The sequence below is a fragment of the Rhinatrema bivittatum genome, chromosome 2 (assembly GCF_901001135.1).
Source record: "Rhinatrema bivittatum chromosome 2, aRhiBiv1.1, whole genome shotgun sequence".
In the NCBI taxonomy this organism is placed as follows: Eukaryota; Metazoa; Chordata; class Amphibia; order Gymnophiona; family Rhinatrematidae; genus Rhinatrema; species Rhinatrema bivittatum.
In genome coordinates, this window is record NC_042616.1 from 414919658 (window position 1) to 414937312 (window position 17655).

At 43.8% G+C, this 17655-nt stretch overlaps 1 protein-coding gene across 7 annotated transcripts in view; it reads right to left on the minus strand.

The window, feature by feature from the left end:
- Positions 1–17655, minus strand: part of TMEM184B (transmembrane protein 184B) — a 269118-nt gene that overhangs the window by 45914 nt on the left and 205549 nt on the right. For all 7 annotated transcript variants that reach the window (XM_029590165.1, XM_029590170.1, XM_029590168.1 and 4 more), the window contains 2 exons: positions 12821–12912; positions 12539–12708 (listed from right to left, as the gene is read on the minus strand). In XM_029590165.1, coding sequence (XP_029446025.1) covers positions 12539–12708; positions 12821–12912 — 262 coding nt within the window. The remainder of the gene's footprint in view (positions 1–12538; positions 12709–12820; positions 12913–17655) is intronic.

Below are 17655 nucleotides of genomic sequence, written 5' to 3' on the forward strand. Positions count from 1 at the left end.
TATGGGTGAGGATGGAAGCTTGAATGTGTATATATATGGGTGAGAATGGGAGCCTGGGTTTGTGTGTGTGGGTGAGAATGGAAGCTTGAATATGTGGGTGAGGTTGGAAGCTTGAATGTGTGTATATATGGGTGAGGATGGAAGCTTGAATGTGTATATATATGGGTGAGAATGGGAGCCTGGGTTTGTGTGTGTGGGTGAGGATGGAAGCTTGAATGTGTATATATATGGGTGAGAATGGGAGAATGGGTTTGTGTGTGTGGATGAGAATGGGTGCCTGGATGTGTGTCTGTGTGTGCATAAGAATATAAGCCTGGGGAGGGGTGAGAAAGTGAGAGCTTGTATGTGTGTCTGCAGAGAATGTGAGCTTGGGGGGGGAGAGCATATGAGAGTGAGAGCCTGAGTGTGTGAGGGAGTCTGTGAGAGAAAGCATTTATGTATATATGTGTGTGTGTGTGGAAGGGAAGAAGACAGTAGAAGAAAAGACACTGAAGAGGAATTAGGAAATGAGCGACAAGGGAAAAAATGGGAAAGAGAGACCAGGACCAACTGATTAGAAAAATACAAAGATCAGACAACAAAGGTAAAAAAAAAAAAAAAAAAAAAAATTATATATATATATATATATATATATATATATATATATATATATATATATATATATATATATATATATATATATATATATATATATATATATATATAGATAGAGAGAGAGAGAGAGGAGAGAGAGAGAGAGAGAGAGAGAGAGAGAGAGAGAGAGAGAGAGAGAGAGAGAGAGAGAGAGAGAGAGAGAGAGAGAGATTAGCAATTTAAATATCTCTCAAAAAACTGCTGTAGCATCACAATTTTAACAACAAGAATTCTGAGTCACCTCAAGTGAGAGAAATTTTTTTTGAAATACCAGACCTCATAAACCGGCATAATTAGTAATGCTAAGTTAGCATAAATTGTATTTGCCCACGTTTATAATCATAGGTCACAGCTCTATATATTTTTTTATGCTTCCGTGTTTTTTATGCTTCCGTGAGAATAAAAATTGTCACTTATTGGTGGTAAAGATATAGTAAGTCACATTGACATGAACTTAAGTGAAGAAACGCCATGTTTTTCAGATGAGGCTAGCATAGAAAAAGCCCGACACTGGATCCGTGTTTCGGCTCGTGCCTTCGTCGGGGGCCGAAATAGATGGTGCTAGGGACGGCATGGGATGGCGGCGTCTGCCGATGTTGCGTTTCTTCCACCCAGCGTTTCTTCCACCCAGCTGGGTGAAAATTGTGATGCTACAGCAGTTTTTTGAGAGATTTATATTTCGCTGTTATCACTGCATGTAATTTTTGTAGAGAGTCTTTTTGGCATATAGCAATTTAAATATGTCATCTTTGGGAATGTGCATTCTTATATTTTTGTATTTTGCTCTTTCTTAAGTATTCCACTGTTCAGACATTTTAGTTTCTCAGGCTTTCTATTTTGGCTTTATCTACATGTTTCTGTTTCTAATTTATAGTCTCTTATTTCTATATTAGGTAAGGGTCGGTCTCAGTTTTGCCTGTTTGTGACAGAAATGAGTATTTCTAGCATATAGTTTCTCTGTAGTAGTAGTCCAGCCTGTTCTGTTATTCCCGTAGGTGATGTATTAATGTTCTAGGGCCTGGTGTAGTATTTGCATTGCTGCTTTTTCATAAGGTTGCTGTTTGAATCCTGAGAGTCAGTGCTGTGATTGTTTGGCAAGTTTCCAGATGCCTCTTTCTTTGCAAGAGTTTGTTACTTCACAAAATAGCAGTGGAGGGTTATTTTTTAATGAGATTACACCAGAATTTGAATTTTTTTTTTCATGTTACTTGTAATGTGAATTGCCCTAGCTCTGCGCTGCACCTGTTCTGATGATTAATTATATTTTATTGTATTTATGAAGATTTCTGGGTTTCTGCAAAGATGGTTCATGAAAGAATACATTAATTTTTGTTTTATTATATGATTGGATTTGATTGTTTTCTATACTTGAAATAATTGAAGTAAATTATTTTAAAGTTTCATACATGACACATAATGGCTGTTGCAAACTACTTAGAAAGCCATTCTAGGGTGCAGTATATGGCATTATTTATCAGTAAGAAAACAACTAGTAGACCTGCATGCCTTGTGCCCACCCATGTTAACCTTGTGCCCACCCAAAAAATCAATTCTGGCTACGCCACTGCTTTGCACGTCTCCATTGTCTCTTGTAGAGATATTTGGTGTCAAAGTCTTGTCAACACCTTCTGGAGCTGCTGGAGGTGTGAATAACTCAATTCTGCAGAGCATTTGCAAATGGTAATCTAGTAAACCAGATGTCCAGGAAAGCAAAATTGCTTACCTTGTAATAGGTGTTATCCCAGGACAGCAGGATGTAGTCCTCACATGTGGGTGACGTCATTAATGGAGCCCTATTGCGAAAAACTTTGTCAAAGTTTCTAGAAACTTTTGACTGGCACACTGAGCCCACTGAGCATGGCCAGCATGCCATGATATTCTCAGCCACAGGGGTCTCCCTTCAGTCTTGTATGTAGCAATAAGCTTTAGCAAAAAATAAAATAAAACGTATCGAACCCAACTCTGCAGGGTGGCGGGTGGGTTTCGTGAGGACTACATCCTGCTGTCCTGGGATAACACCTATTACAAGGTAAGCAATTTTGCTTTATCCCAGGAGAAGCAGGATGCTAGTCCTCAAATGTGGGTGATTAGCAAGCTATAGGCTGAGTCATTTGTAGTGAAGCAACATTGCAGTATTGTTGGTAAAAATGAGGCAGCCAAAAATCACAGCAGGTTGTATGTAGAAGGAGTTGGGATTATACTGGAAACAAGTTCTTTATGACAGATTGTCCGTAGGCTGAATCTTGTCGTCCTTCTTTGTCCAAACAGTAATGAGCTGCAAAGGTGTGAAGAGAACTCCATGTTGCTGCTTTACATATGTCAAAAATTGGCACTGAGCGATAGTGTGCTACTGAGATTAACACTGCTCTTACTTTACTAGCCCTTGGAGAGGAAGGCCTGCTTTTTCATACAGAACTCTATACAACCTGCTAGCCAGATGGAGAAAGTGTGTTTGCCCACTGGATTACCCGGTTTGTTTGGATCAAAAGATACAAAGAGTTGGGTGGATTTCCTGTGGACTGCAGTGCGGTCTAAGTAATATGCTAGCGCACTTTTACAGTCCAAGGTATATAAGGCCCGTTCCTCTTGGTAAGAATGAGGTCTTGGAAAGAATGTGGGCAAAACTATGGATTGGTTCAAGTAGAATTCCATAACTACTGTGGGAAGGAATTTTGCATGTGTACGGAGAACCACTCTGTCATGTAGAAATTTTGTATAGGGTGAGTACGTGACAAGTGCTTGTAACTCACTAACCCTTCTAGCCAATGTAATGGCTATTAGGAAGATAGTCTTCCATGTGAGAAATTTAGGATCACAGGAAGTCATGGGTTCAAAAGGAGAACGCATGAGCCTTGTTAAGATGAAATTCAGGTCCCATTCTGTGACAGGTGGTTGAATTGGTGGTTTAAGATGAGTTAAACCTCTCATAAACCTGCTGACAAGAGGTTGTATGGATATTGGTGCATCTCCCATCTTGTTATGGTAAGCTGAGATTGCACTTAAATGTACTCTTACAGATGAGGTCTGGAGACCAGAGTCTGAAAGATGGCATAAATAGTCTAGTAGAGAAGGTGTGGGGCAGGAGAAAAGGTTGATGTTCTTTTGCATGCACCACAAAGTGAACCTTTTCCATTTTGAAGAATAATTCTTTCGCGTGGAAGGTTTACGTGAAGCTATAAGCACTTGAGAGACATTGGTTGAAAGATTGAGTAGTTGTAAGATCAAGCTTTCAACATCCATGCTGTCAGGGAGAGGGATTGAAGGTTGGGATGGCGCAACCAACCCTGATCCTGAGTTATGAGAGTGGGAGCTACACTCAGGCGAATTGGTTCTCTGATCAAGAGGTCTAGAAGTATGGGAAGCCAGAGTTATTGAGGCCAATATGGGGCTATGAGTATCATGGACCCTTTGTCTTGTTGTAGCTTCACTAGAGTTTTGGTTATGAGCGGTATCGGAAGATATGCGTACAGAAGGTCTGAGTTCCAAGGGCGAGCAAAGGCGTCCTTGGCTGGCTGGAGTTTCTGGCTGTGCAGAGCACAGAACCTGTCCACTTTGTGATTCAGGTGTGATGCAAAGAGGTCTATTGTTGGTTGTCCCCAACGTTGGAATATCCTGGTCGCTACTAAGGGATCCAGGGACCACTCGTGTGGTTGGAACTGACGACTGAGGCGATCTGCTACTACGTTGTGGATGCCTGCTAGATAGGTGGCCCGGAGAAATATGGAATGTGTCAGGGCCCAGTCCCAAATTTGTGCAGCTTCTTGACAAAGGAGATGCAAGCCCATACCTCCCTGTTTGTTCAGGTACCACATGGCTACTGTATTGTCCGTTTGAATCAGAACAGTCTTGTGTGAAAGGCAGTCCTTGAACACATGCAGAGCATAACGTATAGCTTGAAGTTCCAGGAAATTGATTTGAAATGTTGCTTTGAGTTTTGTCCAAGTATCCTGGGTTTGGAGATTGGCTATGCAAGCTCCCCAGCCTAAGGTGGATGCATCTGTTGTTAAAGTTATTTGTGGGACTGGTTGCTGGAAGGATAGGCCCTTGCGCAAGTTGTCTTTGTTGATCCACCAAAGGAGAGAAGAACGTAGTTGGTGGGTTACTTGAATTGGAGAAGACATTGGTTGAATGGCTTGGATCCATTGTGATCTTAAAGTCCATTGGGTTATTCTCATGGCTAGTCTTGTGACATAAACCGTGGAGGCCATGTGGCCTAGTAAAGGGAGAAACTGATGAGCTGTCGCTTGTTTCTGCGAGTGTAGCGAGTTTGCTAATAGGGAGAGTGTTTCTGCCTGATCCTCAGGTAGGAAAGCTCTTGAAAGGATGGTGTTCAATTCTGCTCCGATGAATTGAAGCAGGTGAGACGGAATGAGATGGGACTTTTGGTAATTGATGAGAACCCCCATCCAGTGAAGCAGAGCAATTGTTCGACTGAGAGAAGCCAGAGCTCCTCGTTGAGACTGACTTCTGATGAGCCAGTCATCCAGATAGGGGAAAATGTGTACACTTGTGTAAGTGTGCTGCTACTACTGCCAGGCATTTCATGAACACTCTGGGAGCTGAGGCAAGTCCGAATGGCAGTACCCTGTACTGGAAATGTTGTTGAACAACCAGGAAGCGCAGATACTTGCGATAAGGAGGGAATATTGGAATGCGAGCTTAAGCGTCTTGTAGATCCAGAGAACAAAGCCAATCTCCTGTTTGAAGAAGGGGAAGCATGGTGCCTAGAAAAACCATCCTGAACTTTTCTTTCTTTAGAAATTTGTTGAGATTTCTGAGGACTAGGATGGGACGTAGACCTCCGGTTTTCTTTGGAATGAGGAAATAACGGGAGTAGAATCCTCTGCCCTGCTGAGTCCGGGGCACCGGTTCTACGGCTCTGGCTCTCAGAAGGGTGGATAATTCTGCTTGTAGATGAATTATGTGATTTTTGTTTAGCGAAAGAGGTTTTGGAGGAGAGTCTCTTGGAGTTGAGAGGAAATTGAGTTGGTAACCTCGAGATATCATTGAGAGTACCCATTGGTCTGTTGTTATCTGTAACCAATGGTTGTAGAAGGAGGAAACGGCCTCCTACTGGCAGGTTCGGTTTTGGATTATAGAGATGACTTTGGTCTCTGTGGTGGCCTCAAAAACCTGCAGCCGGTCCCATCTGTGGTGGTGCTTGAGGCCTAGCGGCTCTAGGCTGAGATCTCTGCTGTGGACGAGAAGATCTACCCCTGGATGCTGGTGGATAATATCGTCTCTGCCTGTAGAAAGGTTTTCTAGTGTCTTTCCTTGGAGGACTGTGAGACAATGATGATGAAGAGTCTTGCGGAACTGACAGTTGGCACAATATCTCTGTGTGTTCCTTCAATTGGGTCACTGCATCTTGAACCTTCGACCCAAAGAGGTTGTCACCTACGCAGGGCAGATCCACTAGCTTCTCTTGTACCTCAGGCCTAAGGTCAGAGGCTTTTAACCATGCCCAGCGCCGTGCACGGATCCCTGAGGCTGCCTCTCTTGAAGCTGTTTCAAAGTTGTCGTAGGCGGCCCGGACTTCGTGCTTTCCAGCTTCAAGTCCTTTGTGTATTATAGCCTGAGCTGCTTTCTGGTACTGCTGAGGTAGGGGAGTTGGAAAGTTCCTGCATCTGCTTCCATAGATTCCTTTGGTATTGCGTCATATAAAGTTGATAGGATGCTATCTTTGAGTTGAGCATAGCTCCTTGGAATACCTTTCGCCCCAAAGAGTCCAGGAATCTATGGTCTTTTCCAGGTGGAGTGGGGGAGTGAGGTTGTACACTTTTCGACTTCTTTTGAGCCGACTCAACCACAACAGATTGATGCGGTAACTGTGACTTCTGGTAACCAGGAGCATGTTGGACAAGATAGATGGTGTCCACTCTTTTATTAATAGGTGGAACCGAGCATGGATGTTCCCAGAGTTTATGTTGCAACTCCAGAAGTACCTCATGGACAGGAATGGCTAGGACCTCTTTTGGGGGATCCACGAACTGTAAGACTTCTAAAGTCTGCTGTCTTGTGTCTTCCTCAGACACTAAGTTGAATGGTATTGTGTCTGCCATGTCCTTTATGAAATTGGTGAAGGACAAGTCCTCTGGTGGAGATTTCTTCCTGCCTTCCGGAGGAGAAGGGTCAGACATGAAGCTTTCCGACGAAGAATCAGTATGCTTGTCTTCCCATGAGTCGTATGGTGCTTCCCTGGAAGGAGAAGTGGGAGAAGATCCCGGTGGAAGAGATGGAATTAGTGGCTGAAAGAGTCCTGAAGGCCCTGGCTGAGGATCATCAACAGGTCTCTGTCCAGGAACATCCCCAATAGGTTTAGTTGGGATAGACTTCGGTGCAATAGCACCGACGAGGGTGTCGATTCTATCCATTAACATATGAAATAAAGCCAATTCTGGTTGACCTGGAGCCCCAGGTAGTGGCATCGGTGTCCTTGGAGATGGTCCCGGCGTTGGAACACGTACCGGCATAGACAATGGTGTCAGCGAGGGCATCGGCATCGATGGTCGATGTTCTTGAAGTGCTTGTAGCACCGCTTGGCGGATAAATCCGCTCAATTCCTCTGTGATAGCTGGTGCAGGCAGAGCAGCTACACGTGGTGGCGATGGCGGCGTTATCAATCCTACCACAGGGCCCTGTGGAGGTTCAATGGCTGGCACCTCGATAGACTGTGAACGCCTCGGTGTCGAAGGCCTTGGTGTTTCCTGAGGCGAGGCCGCTTGGCTGTCGACTTCTCCGGGGATAGCAGAGATTCCAGTGTCGATGGATGTCGATGTTTCGATCGATGCTCCGACGCTGACTTCGTCGATGCCACGGATGGGGTCGCTGACAAACGATCCCCTGAACCTACCGGACAACGTTTTTTTTTTTTTTAAGTATCAGTCGTTTCGAAACTCCGGACGGAGATGACTGAGTGGACGTCGATGGGGAAGGTAAAAGTTGAAGATGGAACAAGTGTTCCATCTTTTCTTGTCGCGCCTTCCGACCTTTAGCGGTCATTTCAGCACATTTTGGGCAAGATGTTACATCATGAGATTGGCCCCAGCAAAGTACACACTCGAGGTGTGGGTCCGTAATCGACATGGTCCGATTACATTTGGAACACTTTTTGAATCCCATGGCCATGATGCCGTCGATGTGTATTGTAAAGAAAAAATTTTATACTCAAATGAGTTGAATGAAAATATTTTACTCACCGGCCAGTGGTAATGAGGGAGACCCCGATATGGGAGAGAATTATTAACTTTTTCATTCTGATTTTAGTCAGAATTGTGTGAGAAAACTCAAACAGGCTCCTGCTCCGCAATGCCAAAAGCAGCGCGGAAAAACTAATACTGAAGGGAGACCCCTGTGGCTGAGAATATCATGGCATGCTGGGCATGCTCAGTGGGCTCAGTGTGCCAGTCAAAAGTTACTAGAAACTTTGACAGAAAGTTTTCCGCAATAGGGCTCCATCAATGACGTCACCCACATGTGAGGACTAGCATCCTGCTTGTCCTGGGATAAAGTGACCTTATACTACTGAAAGATGGATGAGCTTAATAAAATAGATGGCCAATGGAACTCACTGTGAAAACCTCTCCCAGCAGCAATGGAAAGGTTTATAACAGTGAAGACCTTCATCAGATCAGTCACCGAGACAGTGTTCCTTATGTCTCATGAAAATAATTGGACATTATAGAGTATTGCATATTTTTGACAGTTCTTTGATTATATAATGTTTTATAGTAGTATCTATACCACCAAGCAGGGAGTGTTCTGCCTCTCCAGTGAATGTACATTTCTATATTATGCTACCACTCTCATCTTGTGAAATTGCACAGCTTAGATTTTCTACAGGGTTTAAGTTCCCTGCCCTGATTGTCTGAATGTTTCTCTACTTCCTATTAGATCAATTCTTTTTGCTCTATCTCCCCCTATGCTTTTGTCCTCTTCCTACTGGTCCCTTCACCCAAGGAATCTCTGGGACAATTTCCTGCAGAGACTTTCAGTTGGAAGTAGGCTCTTGACAGGCTAACAGCTTGTACTCATCCTCTTTGGGATCGGATAGGCACCTCTTATGTACTATTAACCCACAGCTACTGTCTGTTTTCAGAGAAACTTATTACAGCTGTAACTGTTTCATTAACTTGTTCGGCTACTCTTGGGACTTTATCTACTGTGAGTGTTGAACTGTTCTTCACTCAATGTTTTTTGTAACCAAGAACTGAGTTTATCATCTGCAGCTGGGGTAGAGATTTAACTGACCATCTAGGGGTTCAAGTTAGACACTGAATGCCAATGGCAATACATTTATGTTTAAAGTTTTCTGTGTAGTTGTCTAGTTTATAGTTGTCTCCACTTGGAGAGGTAAAATAGGTTCTCTCTTTTTTGAATCTGTAATTAAATGTTGGAAGTTCTCTTTATTTTGTGAAAATGTACCTTTAGATGCAGTTTTCTGAAGAATTCCTCCATGTCAAAATAAAACTGAATTGTATCCTGTTTAGTGGCAGGGCAGAATATTAGTCCTTTTGACAACACTGAGACCTCATGCTGGCATAGTTGTTAATTAGAATGGCTTAATATCTCCACTTCATTTATACTTCTATCAGTGATTGTGAAGATTTGTTTGTAGGAGTTTTGATAATTATGTCCTCATGGCAGTTGAATGTCCTGATTCTGACATTCCTATTCATCCAATGGATACAGGGTATCAGATGCTTTATTCTTCAGAGGTAAAAACAAAACAAGTCTCCTCAATGATGCACCCTGGATGCCTCTTTTTGGTGAAAAGTGGGAGAAAGCATGAAACAGTGATTTGGGTTTTTTTCTTAATAGTCACTGCTTCTCTAACGATCTCTAAACAGATTTTGTCCCCTGCAGGGCATGTCCTGCCCATCTTCCCCCAGGCTCACAGCCATGGCAGAGGCTCTCAATGCCATCACAAAATCATAGGTCAACTAGTGCTTTCCATGCTTCTTTTGAGTGTTCAGATTAACAAGTTACCCTTATTTTTCTGGAGGGAGAAACTCAGAAAACATCTTTGCTCAGTTCAGTACAGAATGTGTGATAGGTAGCTAAGCATGGCATTTTGAAAGATGATCTTCCTGTAAAGTTCCATACCCAGATTTCCTCCCAGAGGCATATCAAGGAGTAAAGCCTTAGTCCCTTTGGCTTTGTCAAGGCATATTTGACAAGCAAATATTGGTGTGGTAACTGGACTTTGTCAAATCCAGAAGCTTTTCAAACATATTTTGTGTCTACCTTCTTACCAACTGCAAGAATGGAGTGGAGTTTCACAGATTCTAATCTGAATTTCCTGACATAGTTGGTGAAAGTGGTACTACCACCAGCAAGTTAGGGGCACAGAGGTATCTGAGGAAGCCTAGTAATGGTGCCTTAGGTTGCTCCTTGATCTCCAAATTAAAGGGATCTCCAAATTAAAGGATCTACTTCTTGCACAAAATGGGTGCAGAAGAGGTCCTCCAGAGGAGACCTACTCCTTGCCTGCAGAAGAGAACTCTGAAGAGAAACCTGTACATAATTTCTCAACAGAATCAGACCTATAAGTCTGATCACAAATTCCTCAGCTTTAAAACTCAAACTATTACATGAGTTGAATTCAAAGAGCATCGACCATATCACCATGCCCTCAAAGGGATCCCAAGATCAAATCAGTGTCTAATAGTTGGTCAGATTTCCCTCTGATGCTGCCTGACAAGTTTTGTGCAGACAGCTTTGATGTCAGTGCTCTGGTCTCAAGGCACCAGCATCGGTACCATATTGCTAGATAACAACCGGTTTCACTGGTATAAATTGTTGCCAATTGGCTCAGTGTTAAGTCTAGACTTCATGGATCTTCCTATGCAGCTCCTCCTTGAAAGACTAAATCCAGAGGGGTCTCAGAAGGCAAGGACAGATGTTCCTGGTTAGCTAGAGGGGAAGTACTGATTGGCCTTGGTCTTGACCTCTGGAGATTGTCACAGCTTATTTCTTTCTTGAGAATGTAGAGAGAAATCGCTCTCACTTTGTTCTCTCAAGTGCCAATGAGTATCAATGCAGATTCTTCTGCCCAATGCTTGGCATCAATGATCTTTGATCTCATTCAATGCAGAGGAACTGTTCTCCAGCATTAAGGGGAAGGTTACGTTGCTTCTTTCTGGATCCTGACTCCAAGAAGGATCAATGACTGCCTTAATCCCAATGGTCTGCCAGCAGTCAGCATGGCTTCCACAACCTTTAGTACCAAAGCTAATGCAGACTTCACTTTTTCACCAAAGATAACCATTATATGAGTCTTCATTGCTTAATATCCAGGGACATCATAGTGTTTACTGAAAAGGATGTTGGGGAGATACCCGTTCCGGAGAAGGTTTTCATTAGTAATGATTCAGATGAACTGAACCAAATCATGGTGAACCTAGAAGATGTGATAGGCCTGATTGAAGAGTAGTAAATCACCTGGACCAGATAGTATACACCCCAGGGTTCTGAAGGAACTCAAAAATGAAATTTCAGATCTATTAGTTAAAATTTGTAATATATCATTAAAATCATCCATTGTACCTGAAGACTGGCTAATGTAACCCCAATATTTAAAAAGGGCTCCAGGGGTGATCTGGGAAACTACAGACCAGTTATAGCCTGACTTCAGTGCCAGGAAAAATAGTGGAAAGTGTTCTAAAGATCAAAATCAAAGAACATATAGAGAGACATGGTTTAATGGAACAAAGTCAGCATGGCTTTACCGAAGGCAAGTCTTGCTTCACAAATCTGCTTCACTTTTTTGAAGGGGTTAATAAACATGTAGATATAGGTGAACCGTGGATGTAGTGTATTTGGATTTTCAGAAGGCATTTGACAAATGAGAGGCTTCTAAGAAAACTAAAAAGTCATGGGATAGGTGGTGATGTCCTTTCATGGATTACAAACTGGTTAAAAGACAGGAAACAGTAGGAGTAAATGACGATTTTCTCAGTAGAAAACGGTATACAGCGGAGCACCTCAAGGATCAATACTAGAACCCATGCTTTTCAACATATTTATAAATGATCTGGAAAGGAATACGAGTGAGGCAATCAAATTTGCAGATGACACAAAATTATTCAGAGTGGATAAATCACAAGCAAATTGTGATAAATTGCTGAAGGACCCTGTGAGACTGAAAAATTGGGCATCCAAATGGCAGATGAAATTTAATGTGAATAAGTGCAAGGTGATGCATATAGGGAAAAATAACCCATACTGTAGTTATATGATGTAAGGTTCCAAAATGCAATAAATCTGACTAGGAGTTCTACAGGACAGAGGGAGGTGTGTGGTGGGGAGGAACCCCACTGTGACCCAGACTGCTATAGAGAAAAACATTTGCCAAACTGCCTCCAGTGTGTGCCACAGATGAAAAGAAATCAAGGAGAATCCTGTATGACAACAGCAGAGCAAGAATACCTACGCACGACCAGAAAGTTTTTTAAGCTTTACCCAAGTTTTCCAGAAACATCAGATTTCGACACCATTGATATTACCCACGTTTGGCTATCTTACCCTGCTTGCCCTGAGGGAATGTTTTATTACAGTCAGAGTGATAGATTGCAGAACTCATGTTTATCTAATTAAAATAGCAAAGCATAATATCTAACTGTAGATCAAATTTCCCCCATACATAGCCTCATCAGTGTCCAGTCCCTGCTTAGGATTATAGCAGAGATTTCCATTTTTGACCCCAAAACATTTTTCAGTTAGTGAGTTAAATTCAGCCTAACACACTAGAGACTGGTATCCTTTTGACAAACAAGTCATTCTGCAGTCATGAAATAAATTTATCTTCAGTTTCTTGACTTTGCCACTTTTGCATGATAGCCCTTAGACTGTATGCTGAAATTCATCTATTCAGACAAAATATATAGCAACGTAACATGCTCACCTTGCCAAAATGAGAGGAATATGACTGATTTCACCATAAAGAATTTGAGAACAGGGTTGTAAGGGTTCAGCAGTTCTCGTGTGGCAAAGTAGAAAAGGAAGAGAGCATAAAGTGCCAAGCTGACTGAGATGTTATAGACAATAGTGATGTACAGATAGCCACTTGCCACGCTGAAATGATAAAACACAACAGTTAAGATAGTTTGTGATTTTTTGTTTACAGTACAAGCAATGAAAAAAAAAAGAATAGATGTTAATTGCCAAGAATAAAGAAAGTACTTACTTAAAGTCTCCATCACGGTACTTTCCAAAGGCCTGAAGGATGACTGTAATAGTAGCCATAAGGGGCTTCACTACGCAGAACTGCAATGTAGCCTAAGAGAAAATTTTATAGCAGATAAATATGATCCAATGAGAAAGAAGTCAAGACCATGGACAAATTATACTTGTTGCTACAATTTTGTAACACTTATGAGCAGTAAAGCAAGTTGCTGCCCTGTAATAGATGTTCTCTGAAGACAGCAATTCAACAGCCATACAAGTGGGTCATATGTATGACCATATGTAAGGCCAAGACTGAGATGGGGTGACTCCCCCAGGTGTCAAGCTCAAAAGGACATCAACTGGTTGCCTTTACCTGTGGGCATACGCACACAATGCTCTGTCCTGATTAATCTGCCCCCCATCCAGCCAGAATGAAAGGAACAGAATTGGGGGGGGGGGGGGGGGAAGGAGGGCTGAGCTGAGAGTGGACAGCAGAAAAGTGAAAACCGAAGCACTTTCTGCTCCCTAATCCATCACCTCCTCTTCTCATTCCCACCTCCCTTCCTGTCTGCAGGGAAGAGCAATTTGGGGGGGTGGGGGGTGAACTGGCACAGACAGTTATTTGCATATTTATATTTCTAATTTGTGATCCCTTTTTCAGTATTTGGTGAGGTTCTCTGTTCTGTATGTGTGACTGTGCTAAAATATTCTGTTAGCACAGTGGTAGCCAACCTGTGGCTCATGATCTACATGTCTCATGTGTAAAATAGGCTCCTGCCCTCCTACTCCAACTCTCCTTTCTTGTCCTGATGATGTCACCCATATGCAAGGACTACCATCCTGCTTGTCCTGGGAGAAAGATAAGAGCCAGAAGTATGATAGAACTGGCAAGTTAAAGAAAGATGGTGATTGGGAGGGGGAAGGGTTTGACAGACACAGAGGAGTGACAGGAGCTGAGGGGTGTGAAAGCCAGGAGGAGTGATGGCAGAGTGTAAGAAAGCTAGCAAGGGTACCAGGGTGAAGGGAAGGGGAGGTGTGAAAGAGGGGTAGTAGCAGGCAGGGAGAGAGGTGATGGGGCAGAGGTGACAGAGGGGGCAAGGGAGATACTGGTACTGGGCAGTGAGAGGAGAGATGGGGGGACAAATCAGCACAAGGGGAGGGGCAGGATGTTTTATGTTGGGGCTGCCTAGCCTTCACTGACCTTTAGGGGGATATTATACTGGTGCTGCCAAGAAAGACTGGTGGGTACAAGGTAGGGAGGGGGGATTGAGAGTGAAGGGGAAATAGAGGCAGAGATTGATATGGACAAGGTAGAACAATTGAAAGACATTGGCAGGAGGACTGAGAAAGACTAGCAGGGACAGGATGGTAGATTGAAAGAGTAGAGATAGAAAAAGTAGAAATAAGCAAGTTTGCTTACTGTAAATGGTGTTTTCCATAGATAGAGTGAATGAGCTATGCTGAATGGGTGTGACGTCCTCCAGCATGTGGATTGGAATTTTCTCCAATAGCAGAGTTTTGCTCTGCTCAAGTGCTCGATTTCCCGTGCGTGTCCCTCAGTCGTCATCAACGGTTTTAGTCAGTGGTACACAAAGAATGGATTATGGATAGTACTTACTCAAATCTAAAGAGTCTGCCAGGGAGGCGGGTGGGTTCACATGGCTCATTCACTCTATCTACGGAAAACACGGTTTATGGTAAGCAAACTTGCTTTTTTCCCATCGATAAGTGAGTGAATGAGCTATGCTGAATGGGGAGTCCCATGCTGAGGATTGCTACTTAGAGAAGCATGGCGATGCTCAAGCTATAAATCGCAACCCAATCACCTAGGTGGCAGGCTAGAAAGTCTATCCAGACAGTGATGTGAAGATATGGATTGATGACCATGTTGCAGCTCTGCAGCTGTCTGCAATGGGAACGCCCCTGTCTGCAATGGGAACGCCCCTCTGCTGTCTGCAATGGGAACGTCCCCTTTAAATAAATAAATATGCCAGTGAGGTTGCTGTGACCCTTATATGGTGTGTCTTCACTGCAGTAGTGGATGCAGTTTGTTAACCAGTTGGCTAAGGTACTTTTGGATACAGCCACTCCTAGATTGTTAGGATTGTAGAAGATGAATAGTTGCTGAGATATCTGGTGAGCCTGCGTTCTTGTAATGTAATATGCAGAGTCTTTTCCATTTGTGAAGCATGGGGCTTTGGGAAGAACGTCAGGAGAGAAATAGATTCATTTAAATGGAAGGCAGACATCACTTCTGGCTTAAAGTCAGGATGAGGCTGCAATAAGCACTTTCTCACATAAGAACTGAAGATAAGGTGGAGAATGTACCAATGCTTGCAGTTTGCTGATTCGTTGGGCGGATGCAATTGTTACTAGGAATAGTACCTTCCAAGTAAGGAACTTAAGTTCAGCCATAGCCAGGGGTTCGAACGGATTGGACATGAGGGCAGTTAACAACGTTCACATCCCATGGGATCGGAGGTTTTTGTAACGGTGGGCGAATGTGTAAAAGTCCTTCATGAAGCGAGACACTAATGACTGTATACAATATATATATATATGTATATAATGACTGGATTTCCCTTGTACTGGATGATGGTATGCTGTGATAGCACTCAGATGAACTAACTGAGGAAGTTTGGAGTCATGTTTGAGACAAGTGGTATAGGTAGTTGAGTATGAGTTTAGGGGAAAAATGAAATGTGTTAAGAGATTGTTCCTGGCACCAAAGTACAAAACGGGACCATTTGAAGGAATAGTTACGACAAGTGGAGGCTTTCCAAGACTGAAGGAGACTATCTTGAATCGCTATTGGGAGGTCCAAGGGTTAAGACTTGGCACTCAGTCTCCAAGAGGTGAGGTGGAGAGATAAGAGAAGGGGGTGTAGAAGGGCTCCCCTTTCTTGCATTAGAAGTGTTGGTTGACAATCTAGAGGTTTGGGTGGTTGTGCTGATAACTGTATTAGATATGTGTACCCATGGTTGCCTCGGCCATGCTGGGGCCACAAGAATCATGACCGCCCTGTCGTGGATGCACTTCTGAACTATGTGTGTTATGAGTAGGATCAGCAGGAAAGCACATAGACCACCTTCGGACCACGAGAGGCGAAAGGCATCTTGGGTTATCCTGTTCGGGGAGGGAAGGATAGAGCAAAGGCTTCCACTTTCGCATTGTACTGAGTCACGAACAGGTCTATGAAAGGCGTTCCCCACTCACCGAAGAGCCTGTCTGCCACAATTTGATCGAGGAACCACTCATATAGATGAAACACTCTGCTGAGCTTATCTGCCTGTGTGTTCACTACACCTGGGAGATACGTTGCCTGAAGGTATATTGTTCACTTGGTTGCCCTTTCCTAAGTCAGAGTTGCTTTCTTGCACAGTATCAGCGAACCTGATCCACCTTGTTATTGTGTAAGACATTGCGACTTGATTGTCCATATGTAATGAAACAGCTATCTGATGGAGCAATCAGATAGGAGTTAGCAATCTGATGTGTTCTCCATGAGGAGTTAGCAATCTGGAGTATTTAGGAGAGTTGTGGGTGGATCCTTGGACCAGTAGCAGATGACCACACCCATGGGGAAGACCCAGAGAGGGACCACCGGTCAGGCTCAGAGTATGGAGACAGACACACACACTAGTTCTTTTATTAGACAGTATACTGAACCATCAGAGGTGGCAGTAGTGAGCTGGAATGCCCGGCTGGGCTGTAGTCCCTCAGAAGCTGGAACAGCGATCCCTGGAGGCTGAGCTGTAGAGAAACTGAAATATAGTGAGTAGGCAGGGTAAGCAGAGTACATGTACTGAACCTGATGGTAACACTCACACAATGTCTCATAGAAGCCCAGGAGCTGGAATGTATAGGCCTTCGATGAGCGAGTACATGGTTCCAGGGAAGGCTCTGAGAGAGCAATTGTAACTCACAGATGTAGTAGGCAGTGCTGACTTCCAGGCAGAAGTAAATTCGAAGAAGTCCAGTAACAAGGGCCCTTGAGGAGCAAGTACCGGTTCCAGACTGCAACCTACAAAGTAAGAGAGAGCAAGGCCCCCGAGGAGCGGGTACCCCTGGTTAGTCCGAGGAGGCAGAGTAGCTTAGATAGAACGAATCCAAATCCGTTGTCATTCCTTATCCTTGCTAACTCAATGTGTTAGCAAATTCTAAGACCTTAAATATCCGTCGTGGGTGACATCTTCGGGGGACACCCCCGAGGTTCGCCCCATCGCCGGTACTTCAGTCGGGGCTGCGCCACGCGCGTGCCCCTAGGCATCCGGAAACATGGCGGTTAGCAGCATGGAGCCAGTCCGGGGACGCCGAAGGACCTCGGCAGAGGAACGCCGCGGCAGCCAATCTTCCCGCAGGCAAAGAGGGAGGCGCCAAGGAGGTGAGGAGGGCGGAGAGAGGGCGTCGGGAACCGATGGACACAACACCATATGGATCATTACTGTCTTTCCCGCTAAGAACTCTTTGAACATCATCAGCAACTTGCTAACAGCTCTCAGTTCTAGAAGGTTGATCTGATAGGGGGATTCTTCGGGGAACCATAGTCCCTGGGTTTGATAGTGAAACAGATGTGCACCCCAACCCATGGTGGAAGCATCTGTGGTAAGAATTACTTGATGGGTCAGGGCCACAGAGGGGCTCCCTGTGTTAGCAATTTGGGACTTAGCCATCAGCGAATGTCTTTTTTCATTGAAGATGTGATCACTACTTTGGCAGACAGGGGCTGCAATCCCCGAGTCCATTGATGTTTTAGTTCCCACTGCAACAGTCTCATTCGTAGATAGATGAGAGGCACTATATGAATTGCAGCCTCCATGTGGCCTAGAAGCTTCAGTAGGTAAACTGACAGTG